Source organism: Oreochromis aureus, linkage group 3 (assembly GCF_013358895.1).
Source record: "Oreochromis aureus strain Israel breed Guangdong linkage group 3, ZZ_aureus, whole genome shotgun sequence".
NCBI classification, from domain to species: domain Eukaryota; kingdom Metazoa; phylum Chordata; class Actinopteri; order Cichliformes; family Cichlidae; genus Oreochromis; species Oreochromis aureus.
The window spans coordinates 115,966,473-115,982,180 of NC_052944.1; the positions used below are offsets into that span (position 1 = coordinate 115,966,473).

Genomic DNA, 15,708 nt, shown 5'->3' on the forward strand with positions numbered 1-15,708 from the left:
AATCTGCGTTTTCAAAAATACCGAATGCGTGTGGACGTAGCATCAATCTCTCCTTGTTGTATAGCTTAGCTTTTCAAACAGTTTTAACAGTTACTTTAGTCTGACAAAAGCCGAATGACGAATTAGCGCTTTCAGTCAGAGATTGAGCATGCACCGCTTTATTGTATATCCAGACTTGCTTTCGGCACAATTTACAGTGCGCGCTACTCTGTTTTTTGTCAGACTTGAAATAGCCGAAATACCTTCACACACTCTCAGAAATAGAGGTACGAGAGAAGAACATTTTTGTACCTATAGGTACATTTTTTTAAAATGTTCCCTTAAAAGTACAATACTGGTCTTTAAAAGTCCAGAAATGCCCCTTTAAAGGTTCAATTTGAAATAAAGTACAAATCTGTACCATTTTGACCTGTACTGCAGTGACAGTGGCAGAATGTGGTAATGGGTCAGCATGGGAAAATCTGGATGGGCCTGGTTAATTGTAAAATTCATATGAGATGTGAGTGTGCTCATAAAAGCTACATGTTATAATCAAATCTGTTGGTCCTCTCCTCTGTACGTAAATTATCCTATGATGCAAAGAATATCTGTAACCTACCTTTGTGTAAGTTATGTTAAATTATATTAAAACAAACACACACAACGACATGCAGGCACAACCAAATGATGTTAAAAAAAAAAAACTGGTCCATTTCCATTTTATTAAGTTCCAGTTATAATTTTAATGTTTTAAATCTTGGTTTTAGCCTTCAAAAACGTGAAATCATTTTACTGTTATGTTTGGCCATTTATTTTTTCGCTTTTACTACATCCTAGAATTGTTCATTAATTGTGAGGTTTTTATGGAATTTGCAACATCAAGTTAAACCGCGGTTCTTTGGAAGTTAAAATGTCAAGCAGATTTTTATGTTACGGTGACTACATTTTGTAAGTTACAAATATAGTTCGCCAAGACAGCATAACGATTTCTAAACAACTGCGCATTAATACCACAATGTTGTATTTTCACGTGTCAAGTTACATAGCGCATTAATCCCAAAGGCTGAAAAGCCAGCAGCGATGAGTGCTCGCCGCGCTGACTAGCGTTGACGCAGAAAATGACTCTCAGGGGGTTCTCGACGGAGGAGCTCCTTAAAAAGTTGATGGAAGAAGGCATTGATGTGTCAGACGACGAGGCGCAAAGGTTTAGAGGTAAGTCGGGTGTGATTTTGTGTTTTTATAAAAATTACAACGTGTAATTTTACAGTCGAGTTAGCAAAAGTCCGAAGAGCTAGATTTAACATGGGTGAAAGCTAGCAGTTAGCTAAGTTTTTAACAAAGAAAGGTACAAATGTGAACTATTTAGACTGTTGGTGGAATGTTCAACGTCTGTCTGCCCGCCGTATTCGAGTGTTTTATCAATAAATAGTGACTAACCCTGTACAACAATGTAAAAAAAAAAAATTCTCATAACATGCTAGTATGTAAATATAGCTATTAACAAAATCGTTTTCTAAGCAAAATTTATGGCATCTAACTTGTTTCCCGCTCAAAGGGATTTTAAACAATGGAAGGTACACATTTGTACCATTCTACCTACTTAGTGGGATTTTCGAATATGAGAGCTGTAAGCTCTCATGAGGGACACTGTCTGCAAACACCGGTGATGCCAGCTAGCTGCTCGATCAGGGATCGATTTATAATTTCAAATAAACCAAAATCAAGGAGGCAAAATTGTGGGCAGCAAAAGAAGACAAGATAGCCTAGGATTCTATTCTATCCACAAGTCGGATTATTGTTTTGGTTGCAATGAATAATGCCTACAGCCAACAGGCAATCGGCGCAAGGATTTCCCCCCAAAAGAAAAAAATGTGTACTACAACATTTTATTGATGTTTTAAAATTCACTTCAGCAATGTATCCGGCTTGTTATTTTTTTCAAAGCATTTGGTGTACAAATTACCTCATTTCGAGTAACATTAATTTATCAGATTTTACTTATGATAATACTGATATCTGCTTTGACAAAGGATTCGAGCTTTGTGGGGGAAGATGCAGCCTCCGTTGATGCTCATATCAAGGTGCTAAATGATCAGCACAAGAAGCTACATCCTGACACAGCACTGGTGAAAGACCGCATCACAAAAACCTTTGCATGGAGACGTCGAGAGGTAGCTGAAGGAATGTGTACTGTGGACCTATTAAAGAGATATCCATTCCTGGGGACATCTGCAGGGGTAAGAATTGTTAAGATAATTGGGGAAACAGCTAATGATTTTTTTTGTCTCTAAATCTGATTATTATTTTCTGTACTAACTGATTAATCAATCTGTTTATTGTCTTTAGAATTTTTGTTCAAGGGTTAAAGCACTTTACATTTATCTCCAGTCTGTGTCTTTAAACATGCCAAAAGTTTAAATCCTCAATGTAAAATGTCATTCTTTTGTCTATTCTGCTCTTTTCATTTCCAGTTGTGTGATGAGGTTGATTTAATGCATCCCTGCCAAGACAACATCTGTCGCCGCTTTAGCGAAAACTTCACTGCTGTTCTTCAAAATGTTCTTCAAATGACCAAGGATTTGCCACTGAAGAAGGTCTACATGGAAGCAAGAGAGAATGCACTGGCTGAAGACATTACAGGTGCTAATTTGACCTCATACAAATAGTAAATTTTGTGACAATTCATTTGCTCTCTCTTCCAAAGATAATTGATGTACCATAGTGCCATGTCAAGAGCATGTTAATGGGAATTTGCATGCTATCAAAATCTAATGAAGTGCATTTGCATCTGTATGACCTAGGAATTGACTTCAAGGGGGCACTTCTCTTGCCATCCATCTTCAAGGAGAAGATAGAAGATTTCATCATCCTTGGAGAGGTAAATGCATGATGCAATGCATAGCCTTTGGCCACAAGTTTCATTCTCGGTGTTTTGTTGTTGGCATGGAGCTGAATTCAGCTGCGGTTCAGCATCACAGCTAAGCTAATGTAGGGGAAACACTGCTGTTAATCCACAGTGCTGCTGTGCTCTTGGGTTTTGTCTGGTGTTTATATAGATAGATGGACCTTTATTGTCCCCTTAGGGAAATTCTTCTTCACAGGCACTGTCACTGTCAGGGGTGATTGCTTTTGCCCTTGAATATTATGTCAAACTTTAGCAGCTTATCAAACACTACCACAACAGTCATTAGTCAAGAAGCTTTTTGTTTGGAGTAGGGGCCATGTTTACAGGTTATCAGAATAGACAGTTTTGTTTTGCAGCAAAAAAAGAAGGTAATTTGAGGAATCTGTTGAAAATCCACTTGGCACATATTGCTTAAACATACTGTATACTAATGTTTTTCTTCCTCTTCTGCAGAATACTCCCACGAGTCCATACCCAACCATTCGAATGAAGGATAAGAGTTGGACAACTGCCCTCTCAAGACAGTGTTGCTGTGTTGTGACAGTTGAAGGAGTGGATGTTTGCTTGTGCCGCTCGCTGGATGAGGCCTACATCTCAGCATTCTCCACCTTCTTCGTGTTCAACATGACCTACCCTGCATACTTCAAGAAAACACTTGTCTTTCTTCAGAACTGCATTGTCAACATAGGAGACAAGGGAGACAAACCCCTGCCAGTAAGTGTCACCAGGGTACTTGACCAACTCTATTAAATATGCCCCCAGTCCACAAATGTTCAAAATGTTCAAAAAGGGCATTTACTCTGCTTACCAAGTGGCAGTTGACAATGACTGGATCCTGTTCAATCCAGGAAATGAATTAGACTTTCAAGCTCTAGACACCAATTTAGTTGATGATAGGCTGTTTGTTGCCTTGAGGTATTCCGTGTGACGTGATTGCAAGCACATTTTCCACTTTGTCTATATATATGACATATATATATATTCTGGCTTGTTGAAGTAGAGCAAAACATTTGTGTGGACAGTTTTTTTTTTTTTTTAAATACATGCCATCTCTGTGATCCATCAAAACATTGTGTTCAGGTGTTTAATGTCTTTGTGATTGTTTACTTTTTTAAATGAATGTATTTTTCTTGACATGTCCTATGGCAATATACAAATGTAATCAAGGATGCATTCCTGTGGTTGTTTAAATGCTTTGATGTGATTCTATTATCGAAAATAAATGGTTAAATAACCAAATATTTTGGACTATTGGGGTACATTTTGTCTCTTTAGGTACAAAATAGGTTGTCGCTGGGGGTACCCTCATAGGTACCCTATTGTACCCTTTTCAAGGGAACATTTCTGTACTATAGTTTGAAGGTACATTTATGTCTTAGGAAAGTACATGATTGTACTTCAGATGGTACAACTTCATAAGGTACAAAAATGTACCAAGCCTAAAGGGTACAGAAATGTCCTTCAAAAAGGAACACCCCCAGCGACAAGCATTTGTACCCTTTTTGGTACACTTTGGTACCCCTATTTCTGAGAGTGCACTACGGAACTTCTGTGGCCCTTCCGTTTGACAATCTCTCCAGCATTGGAACCATCATCTGTTTTTTCTTCGGTAACCTTCGCTCACGCTCTCGGTTGATTTTTCTCTAGCAAACTCATTTCCTTCATTACCGGGCGGCCCGGCTGCAAAACAAATACACATGTGCGCCTTTGGCGCTTGTGCTGCTGTACGTAACAAGTCATGTGACGTGGCCGCTGCGGCTGTGATTGGTTCGGCTCTGCGCTACTTAATTTGGATTGGCTGTTCTTTTTTTTTTTTTTTTTTTTAAGAGGACAGAGAGATGAGGCCTATCGCAATAGTTTAATTTTTCTATCGAGAAAAAGTTATTTCGCAATACATATCGTTATCGTTTTATCGCCCAGCTCTACTTACACGTATAATTAATTCTGGAACTGCGGAGAATTTTTCAACTTTTTTTCAGAAACTTGCCTCCTCCATTCCTGACTGTTCCTTATCTTCCACGATTGATCACTTTCCTAGCACCTTTTTTTCCACATGCTCCTCCATCCTCAATGCTGTTGCCCCTGTTAAAATGAAGCACCCTAGATCCTTTTCCCGATGCTGGCTAAACGATTCTACACTTGCCTTGCGACGTGTGTGACGCCGGGATGAGAGAAGATGGAAGAAAGATAGACTCCAGGTTTCTTATGATATCCTGCCTGCCAGCCGGTTGCAGTTTCAACTTGCTGCTAAAATGGCCAAAGCTGCCTTCCTATCTAAAATTACTCTTACTCATGGTCACAACCCCCGATCCCTCTTTAATGTTTTCAATTCATTGGTTAACCCCTGTCCTGAAATGCCACTGGCATGCTCTCCTGCTCTCTGTGAATTTTTTTTTTTAACTCATTTTATCCATAAAGTTCTACATCTTAAGTTCTTTACTCCCACCCCTGGTTGTTCATCATCATTTCAACAGTTTGAGCCGGTGTCACTCCATACTCTCAAGCGACTTATTGACCAATGAAAGAACACCTCTCCTGCTTATGATATCCTTCCATCTCGTATAGTTAAGGATTGCTTCAGCGTAATTGGACCTAGCATCCTATCTCTAATGAATATATCCCTACTTGCAGGCTCTGTTCCTTTAGCCTTCAAACACGCTGTTGTCCAGCCCGTTCTTTAAAAAAGGAACCTTGATCATAACGATCTGGGGAACTATAGGCCGATCTCTAAGCTTCCATTCCTGTCCAAAATACTGGGGAGGATCGTTCTCTCACAACCCCAGCTGTATTTGGATACGAATGCCATTTATGATAAATTTCAGTCTGCTTACAAACCCTGTTATAGTATTGAAATGGCCTTGCTCCTCAAGTCCTCAATGATCTCCTTCTGATTACTGACTCTGGACGCTCTTCAGTCTTGGTCCTATTAAATCTATCCTCGGCTTTGATATGGTAGATCATAACATCCTATTAGTGAGGCTTGAACACACAGTTGGCATTGGAGGTGCCGCCCTCAATTGGTTTAAGTCATACCTTTCTAATAGGTCCTTCTCAATCAATTTTGGCCCTTATTTCTCCTCTGCTGCACCTGTCTCCTGCGGTGTGCCTCAAGGATCTGTCCTTGGCCCCCTGCTCTTCTCACTGTATATGCTCCCCTTAGGCACAATCTTTGAGAAGTATAACATTACACATCATTGTTATGCTGACGACATAGCGATGTATTTCGAACTAACTGATGATCCGGCTATGTCTTTGTACGGCTTTCGCGAGTGCATGCGTGAGGTCAAAAATTGGCTCGCAGGTAACTCTCTTATTCTAAATGACAGGAAAACGGAAATTATCGTGTTTGACAGTAGAGTCTCCCGTGGCCAACTCCGTGATGCCCTCGGTTCCTTTAACAGTTTCCTCACCGACACTGTTAGTGACCTGGGTGTATTCTTGGATAGCTCTTTTAAGTTCGACAAACAAGTGTCTTCTGTTGTTAAATCTTGCTTCCATCAATTGCGTCTTATTAGCAAGGCCAGACATTATGTTCAACATAGTGACCTTGGAAAGCTTATCCACGCCTTTGTGACATCTAGGTTGGATTATTGCAACTCACTTTACTTCGGTCTTAACTCTACTCTCCTCCATAGACTTCAAATTGTTCAGAATGCAGCTGCTCGTCTCCTTACTGGTAGCGGGCGCCATGTCTCTATTACCCCTCTCCTTGCTAACCTGCATTGGCTTCCCGATAAGTATCGCATTCAATTCAAAATCCTGCTGCTTACCTTCTGAATTATTAACAATATAGTGCCAAGCTACCTCATTGAGCTACTCAGATTACCCACCCCTACTAGAGCACTAAGATCATCTTCCAAGTCACTGTTGGTACTCCCGAGATCCCGGCTGAAGGTGACCACCCGTTTGCTTATTCTTATCTTCGGCTTATTTTTAATTAATTTTAATCATTTTAATTTTTTTTATGTTTTACACTTTACACGCTTTTATATGCAATTTTTTTGCTTTTGTGTTTTAATGCCATTCAACCGGCTAGCAAGTTTTGGTACCTTGCCATAGCCCTCGTCCCTCCCTGTTACTTCATCCTACTCTCTTGCATGTTAAGCACTTTGGTACACCACTGGTTTTTAAATGTGCTATATAAATAAAGTTTGTTGTTGTTGTTGTTCCTTGAGCCTGAGACCCGCACGTTAGTTTGTGTTTTTGACCGTCTAAATTTCAAATTTTTTCGAGAAAATATGCATTGACTTTTGATGCCATCTTTAAAACATAGTTGTGCAATACACAGCAAAATCCAAAGTGTTGATGTGAGTTAAAATTACTGGTGTTAAAAATTTCGAGTTGAAAAGTGTTGGTTTGAGAGTTACAGTAACACTAACGGTGCTGAAAAAGCTCTGTAGCCGGAGTTATTTCAAAGAGTCAATACTATAACACTCATTTGGAGTTGATTTCCACATCCGGGTTTTTCGCTCATGGGCATGAGGAGTCCAGAAGTTTGCTGTCAAGATCGAGGAGGTTGTTCAGGTAAGAACTATACAACAAGACCTATGTTATTTTATCATTATTAAATATTGTAACTAACTAGCCTATAACATTATTTATCAGAAGCATGCAATATTTTCCTAATGTGGAGTGTATTCATCTGCGGTAAGAGATGGGATTCGTTAGCTTAGGTAGCTAAACTATCCTCTATAACAAGTTAATATTGCAGCGAAAATAAATGCGTGCTTAATATAATTCTCAATTCTAGTTAGTTCTAATGTCATAAGAGAAATGCTTTCCAGTGTTCAATGCTTATTAAATGAAACGAGGGAGGAGTTAGCTATCCTCTGGATATGTTAAATGTAATGTTAAAATTTGAATTTGTGGTAGCCTAGCTGGCAGCTAAGACAAATGCGTTTAGCCCACTGCTTTTAAGGGAAGCGAACATTCGCCTCAGAAATATCCTATTTAAAAGTGAACTAAACAATCACATGGAGACGTTCAAGTCAAGTTTTGAAAGCGTCAAGATAGGCTAATTACACGTGCTACCAGCGAGTTTAGCAGTAGCCTAGCCTACAAATCTTTGAAGTGGCAGGGGTTATGGAATTCTGTTAGATGTTAGTGACCAAGCAAGGCGCGCTGCGTTTGTGCATGGATTGCTTGCTAACGGTTAGGATATATCATACATGTTGTAGTAGGCCTAATCTAAGGGAACATTTTCCCTTTTCTACAGTTTTAGTGAAATAGGCTACCATCCAGTGTTTAAGACAAAGCGGTATAACGACTGAGGGTCGTTGGCGTCGCCTCCACTGATAATCCTAGCATGTCGTGTCACAAAACAACCACCACAAAGTAGCAACTAGCCAGGCGGCTGTGCATGTGTCAGAAACTCCCGATATAAATGTAAGACTTGCACTCATTAATTTACAGTATAAGGGATATTTGTTGTCATAAGTGAAAGCGTGATGAAGGCAGGTGTGCGTTCAACAGGAAATTTTATGTGGATTATCATCCTGACATGGTTTAAACAGAGATGCTTTTCCCCAAGTAGGCTACAGCGATTTACTCGCAACATAGCAGAACTAAGTATCTAGCCTGCGTGCAGGCGAGAAGATCGCCGTTGTCGTCTTATAAACATGTGGATGGGTGGATAATTCATTGGATGCTATTTCTGTGTACCCAAGTTCAGCTATTTTAGTGCGCGGGGGAAGCCAAATTATGTTCCTGAGGTTGAAGTGGTCTGTCACCCTTCACAGATCATCACACAATGTATAGCCTAATATTTTCTTAAAGTTGTCCGGATTTGTTGCCACTTAAGCTATGGTTTAAATATATGGTAAAAATATTCTGTGCCCCCTTCTCTCCACCAGGTGCTGTTGTAAGACATGTTGCTGAAAGTGAAATACCTCAATGTAAAGAAGTACATTAAATTGCACGCAGGATTCACTTATCTAGAATTCATCAGTGAAGGTAAGATAACCTGGCAGAACAAAATTTGTTGCACATGTATCAGTTCATCATGTTTGCATCTCATCTATTTAAAAACGAATTAAATGTTAACACATTTTATTTTAATGTGTGACATTAAAAACAGTACAGAGCAGTAGGCCTAGGCCTATATTGTTGCTGCAGACTTGTCTAATTTAACCATCTTAAAGACAGGTAAAACAGCTGTTAATAAATATTAGCTAAATAAAAAGTCAAAATTAGTTTTTAAAAAAGTTTTTCAGGCGTTTTAGGTGACATTATGCTTATCTTTTTGTAAAGCCAAAACCAAGTTTGGACTTCCGGATGCTGCTGACCTTGATATTTTCGATGAAACTGACACAGCTGTCGAAGAAGACATTTTTCTGGAGTTACTGGAGGCCCAACCAGACCTATGCCTGACAATACGTGAAAAGATTTCAGATGAAGGTAAATGTTATCATAACTTAAATTTTCAGAGTATAGCCCACTCAATGTAGAGCCAAGTTCTTTTGCTCTTGATGCAGATGACATTGACCTGTCTTCATGCAATATACATGACAGTGGACAGGGCTGGGTCATATTTGTATAGAATGTTGTCTGAACATGAACATTGAAATTGTGTTATTAATGGCATTGTGGAGTAGCCTAAAGAAAGTTAACCAAATCATCTCTCCCAAAGATTTTTGTCCTTTAGCTCATTCCACACCATCCTCCTCGGATACATTATCTTCCCTCACGGACACTATATCACTTTCATCAAGTGACAGTGACCTCAGGGAAAAGGGCATTCCTGCAGGCCGCAGTAGATCCAGCAAAGACAGTTCTGCACCAAATGTTTCTGTGTCAGAGGCTGCAAAAGAGGTAATTGAGAACAGAAAATGTCTTTTGTATTTTTGAGTTGACACCATTTATACTGTAGATTGTTATACAAATTGAAATTCAAAACATGGTGGTTCCCAACTTGCCCTGTATGAAAAAAATGTTAGTAGAAGTTAGTGCTTCTTGCTAGATATGTCTTTCACAGGTTTGTTGACATTCCTCTAAACTTTCACCTTTACTGACAAACAAGTTTTTATTGTTATTATTTTCCCTTTTATATGAGCAGATGGTTAAAAATGCCTTGACTAGGAAACCTGGTGGAGAGGAAATTCTTGAAGAATACAATGCCGAAAATTCACTGAGCCACCGCACCAAGTGGCAGCTTGTTAACATATTGGCAAGTGATATGACTGAGAGACATGGGTAAGAGTAATAGTACCTAATAAAAAGTAAAGATGGGCCATATGGAATATTCTTGTAATGTATACTGCAGTAAAGACACATACTTCTGATTTAACATTGTCAATTGTATTTCCTCTATAGCAGAATTCCCTCCCGTAAGCAAAAGGAGAAATATGCCCTTGGAATAATTACACTCTTTCCCTCATTGAAGGATCCATTTTCTCCAAACGGCTATGTAAGTCATGCAGTGATTGTAAAACAGCACATTATTTAGTTTTCATCATGGAATAATTACATCAGCTAAATGATTTAAAAGAAAATCTTAATTCCTCTTTCGTAATAACTATTGTCATAAAACTGTATTGAAATTGTGGATGTTGTTTAACATGTATTGCACCTGTTACATGATAATAGTCCTTGGGTTTCTTTTGCTGAATCTGCAAAGTCTGTAAGATCGCATTTGATGTTTATTTTTCATCTATGTTTAAATGTGACAGGAGCATTTCTACGACGGAGTGAAAGGCACTGGATATGTAGCGTGGCGCCTCAAAACCATGTCCAGGTCTACAACCAAGCGGCCAGTGAAGGAAGTCCCAGTGCATCAAGAACAAGGGCCTAAGCGCAGAAGATTAGCAACCACATTGCCTCAGCAACTTGATGGAGATGCCTGCAAGGAGGCCATCTCATTTCTTGTTCACTCTCCTGATGAAGCAAGTGTATTTCAGAAGATGAAAATGACGTTCCAACATCGCCAGGATCTGGTGCATGATCCACAAAGAACTGCAGATGTCTTCAAAACATTTCCACGCTTTTGGATGTCAAAGGACTAGTAAGTCAAATCACTTGATATTTTCAACTGTTAATCCTTTTTTTTTGTTTTGCTGATGTGGATGGCAACAGTAAAAGATGTGATCATTGGTCATCCCAGTCAGGCTATATCCCATATTGGTCAAAATCACATTGCAATGTAAACAATGTTGAGCACTGTCTTTATGTCCTGTGTGTATGATGAACAGGTCAATCAAGACTTCCTGCTGCTGTTTGGTGCTGAAACAGCCACCAAGTTGCTTGAGAAGTGGGACATGTCATTCAAGCCAAAGGTTATTAAAGAAGCCAAACAGCTGACTCAGTCAACTGACCTGTGTCGTTTGATAAAAGCTGCTGAGAAACCAACAGAGAGTGATGCAAATGGTAGGCGTCGCACCATGCTTGTTTGATTTTAATAATATTTATTTTTACCTGTCATTTTGAAATTGTTTTATAAATTCAACCATACACAGACTGGGACAGTGACATGGCCTCTCTGCTGCTACTCCTTCAACTTTTGCCACCCACAGCTGGACGAAAGAGGAGAACCAAAATAAGTCCAACTGATGCAGCACACAAAATGGTGCACTTTCACAAGGTAAATATGTTGTCTCACTTTTTAAAATCCTACAAAACACTTTTTCAGTTTTTGCACTTTTTAGTTTTCCTCTCCATGAAGTATGTGTCTTAGTATTTTGTAATAAGTTAGCAAGGCACATAATGTCAAACTGAATGAATGGTTCATACTCAGCAAGTATAAGCTAGGCCTATATGTCAATATCTCATTTGTTTTAGTCATGCTGCAGCATTGATGAACACTTGCAAGCAAGAGATGGTAAACAACCATACATCCTCGCTGTTGGTCGAACCCAGAACAGCATTGACACCTTCTACATCGCAGCGGTGGACAAACAGCTCATCCCTGCCAAGCCACCAGCTCACTCAGTGCTTTTGATGAACTTTTCAAATCCCACTACGTGTTCAACTTATCTTACGACGAGTCACTGGTTCATCTCTACAGTTTTGTGCAGACCACCATATTCAACATTGATGCCACCTCAACAGATGAGTGTTCATGATGAAGATTGTTGTCAAAGTGGTGATGCAGAACCCTCAGAGTCATTTCAAGCTGATTTTGACAGATTACAAGATACAGACATAGCAGTTGCAGGAACAAGTGTTACTCAGAGCCTAGAGGTTGGGTGTTCTGAAAACAATGGGTCAGGTCAAAGAATTAAAAAAAATTCTGAAGCAATTTGCACTAAAATTATTGGTAAACTCAATGGTAGTGGTTTGGCAAATAGTTTTGTGTCATCACTTGTTTGTGATTTGGAAGATTTTGCTGATGGACTGCACTGTGAGTTTAAACATAAAGTACTGAACGTTGTGCCAACAGAAAATCCTGTTAGATCTCCAGTGGAAAAATGTCTTGAGACTTTTGACAATCCAGTTGAGAAGTTCGACACTGAAGCTAAAAGAAAGTCATATTTCCGTGAAAAATGGGGAATTGTGGATCCAGTGGAAAAGACTTTAGGAATACGCTATGATACAAGGTTAAATAAAAAATCAGGCACTTATGACCAGGTACCAGTAAAAGACACTTTTGTGTACATTCCAATTTTGGAAACAATCAAATTTATATGTCGCAATTCTTATATTTGCGAGCTGCTTGCTAAACTATGTGTATCAAAAGAAGACAGATATGAAGACTTTTGTGATGGGAGTTACTATAAGTCTCATCCATTGTTTTCAAAACCACAGACTTCTTTGCAAATTCAGCTTTATTATGATGACTTTGAGACTGCTAATCCACTTGGTTCCAAACGTGGTGTTCACAAAGTTGGTGCAATCTATTTTGTCCTCAGAAATCTGCCTCCAAAGTTAAATTCTGCATTGATGAACATTCATTTGGTTGCATTGTTTCATGCAGAAGATGTGAAAAAAATACGGCTTTGATCCTATTTTACAGCCTCTGATTGATGACATAAAGTTTTGGAGAGCCATGGCATTGATTTACCCTTCTCATCTGAAAAGGTCCATGGCACTATATGTCAGATAACTGGGGACAACTTGGGGATGCACTCAATTTTGGGTTTTGTTGAGTCTTTCAGTGGACGTTACTTTTGTCGTTTGTGTTTAATTGCAAAACAGGATGCACAGAGTGTGTATACTGAGGATGATCCAAAGATCATCTTACGAGGAAAGAACTTTTGAAATGCACTGCAGTGAGTTGCAATCTGATCCTCAAAAGCTACATGTGTTTGGCTTAAGAAAGAATTCTACACTGAACACTCTTCAATTCTTTCATGTTTGCCAGAACTTTTCCTTGGACATTATGCATGATATTCTCGAAGGGTAGCACAATATGAGATAAAGTTACTGTTGGAATATCTGTCAGACAATTTTCTGCGAAACATGCTCTTTTGTCACGGATCTATGCTTTTGACTATGGCTACTTGGAGAGCAAAAATCGTCCAACAAGGGTGAACTTAGACAGTAGTGGTAATAGTATAGGTCTTAACTCCATTCAGACTCTTTGTCTGATAAGAAACATTCCTTTAATTTTTGGTGATATTGTGCCAGAAGGAAATCAGAACTGGACTATGCTATTGCTATTGTTGCAAATAATTAACATCATATTCTCTCCATCTGTTACACATGGCATGACTGTGCTTCTAAAACATTTAACAATGGAACATCATGACTTGTTCAAATTGTTGTATCCAGGTAGGAACATGATTCCCAAACACCACTTTATGTTGCACTACCCAACTTGCATCAGAAAAATTGGGCCATTATTGCATGTATGGAGCATGAGAGGTGAGGCTAAACATAGGGTGTTCAAAGACACCCTTAAGAACTTTAAGAACATCACAGTGTCACTTGCCAAAAACATCAAACATCCATAGCATACAAGTGGGAGACATGTCCTTTAAGCCATGTTGAGTATGGGCCCTTGAAATCATTTGATGTTGATAGTGAGGAAAATAGTGAAATGATCTCCCTAGGCTTGCCTGCTGTTGCAGAAGAGGCTTTCTCTGCTAATTGGGTTAACATTAATGGGACTGAGTACAGAACAGGATTGGTCATTTGTTGTGGTTCTGAACATGAGATGCCGGTGTTTTGCAGAATAAAAACAATAGTTTTGGTCAATAGTCACACCTACTTCATAGTTCAGAAGCTTGTGGTTGAAAATTTCAGTGAACATTGCCATGCTTATAAAGTGTTTGAAACGGATGAAAAGATGTTGTTAAAGCAGACTGTATTGAAATATACAAGCCCTTTGATTTGCAAAGTGCTTATGGTGATGATGATGGTCTGTACATTGTGCCATTATTTTTGTTGTGAACGTATGCTGTATGGTGCTTGGAATTTAATATTTATTAAAATGCTTATGTGACCAATTTTATGTTTTCTCCTTTTATCCTGTAAAGGGACTTAACAAGGATTTTCACTGAATGTAACACAGTAGTCATACAGTAATTGCACTTTAATGCATTTTGTATTCAGACAATTAATACAGACTAGTATTTAAAAGCTCATATATGTCACTTTAAAGTGCCAAAATAACACTGTAAAAGTTACAGAATAACACTCTAAGTGAAAACAGTCAACACAATCCAGTGTGAAAATAAACACTTAAAAGTGTCATAAATAACACCATAGTTGTTGTGTAGTAACACCCTCAGTGAAAAGAGTTAACCCAAGCCAGTGTAAAAGTGAACACTTATCAGTGTCCTAAAACAACACTATAAATGTTAGGTAGTTACACTCTGAGTGAAGACACTTCACACCATACAGAGTGAAATTTTAACACTATGGGTGTTATATTTTTAACACTACAATGGAGTTAAAATAATAACACTTTGCAAAGTGTTACTTTAACTCTAAACCAGTGAGAATTATATAAACACTGGAAAAGTGTTAACTTTAACACTATAGGAGTTGAATTAACACTGGAGATTTTGCTGTGTAGTCTTTAAAATGACTGATATATTGAAAATCAAAAATCCAAAGTTACCCAAAAGGGTAACTTTTTTCACGAGGGATGCACGAGGGTTAATTGCTAGTATCAGCTGATGTTTGCTGGAGCCACAGCTGTAAAGCTGCTGGTCATGATATCGGTTTGGTTATCTGGTGAGAGGGAAACATGAAGATGAAACCAGGAGATGTCCTTACTGAATCATCAGAGCTGAACAGGTGATGGAGAAACAGGTTTACCTTTTAGGTGACATGAATGAGTTGAAGGGAAGTTATGAGCTGTTTCTGAGAGACAAATAACACCAGCATCCTTTTCTGAGTAGCTGACAGCTGGTAACTGTGCAGGGGCGGGTCTAGCAAAGTGTTGCCAGGGGGCCAGGTAGGGCATTAACAGGAAAGGGGGCACAAGGAAATACTTTTCTTTATTATTCTCATTTAAAATGTCTCGCTTTTAAAAAAAAATAATTATCTGAGTCTTACAACAAACAATTGATAGATTGATACATATATACCATCAGAACAGTGTACATCACTGTCACAACAGTGTTTATTTTCATTCAAAGGCTTTATGATTTTTCCTATAATGTTGGGCCGGTCTCTAGTCAAGATGCCCGGGACGATTTTTTTTTGTCCCAGTCCAGCTCTGTATGCAGCTCATCTGCAGTCTGGTGTTACCTACATCTTCCTATTCAGATGGCAGAATTTCCGAGTTCTGAGTACAATCAAAAGCACCACGACTGCAGTTTTGTGTTGGATGTAAAAGCAGGCTAGAATCATGGTGGCGGTCAACGACGGTCCAGGCGTGGGATTTCTCTCGTGGAAATGTGCACATTATTTTTTCCTTTCTATTGGTAGGTGGCACAGTG

At 38.9% G+C, this 15,708-nt stretch overlaps 1 protein-coding gene, 1 long non-coding RNA gene and 1 pseudogene across 2 annotated transcripts; 2 read left to right on the plus strand and 1 right to left on the minus strand.

Moving 5' to 3' along the window:
• The window catches only part of LOC120435103, an 89,447-nt pseudogene that overhangs the window by 52,076 nt on the left and 21,663 nt on the right, over window positions 1-15,708 (minus strand).
• Window positions 1,085-3,913, plus strand: LOC120437931 (sterile alpha motif domain-containing protein 3-like). Its single transcript, XM_039608454.1, has 5 exons — window positions 1,085-1,191; window positions 2,010-2,216; window positions 2,451-2,619; window positions 2,781-2,857; window positions 3,338-3,913. Exons 1-5 carry the CDS (start codon window positions 1,159-1,161, stop codon window positions 3,632-3,634), a joined length of 783 nt encoding a protein of 260 aa, XP_039464388.1. The 5' UTR covers window positions 1,085-1,158; the 3' UTR covers window positions 3,635-3,913.
• LOC120437932 lies at window positions 10,031-10,614 on the plus strand. Its single transcript, XR_005611513.1, has 3 exons — window positions 10,031-10,075; window positions 10,196-10,289; window positions 10,552-10,614. It is a non-coding gene; the product is annotated as an uncharacterized LOC120437932 (long non-coding RNA).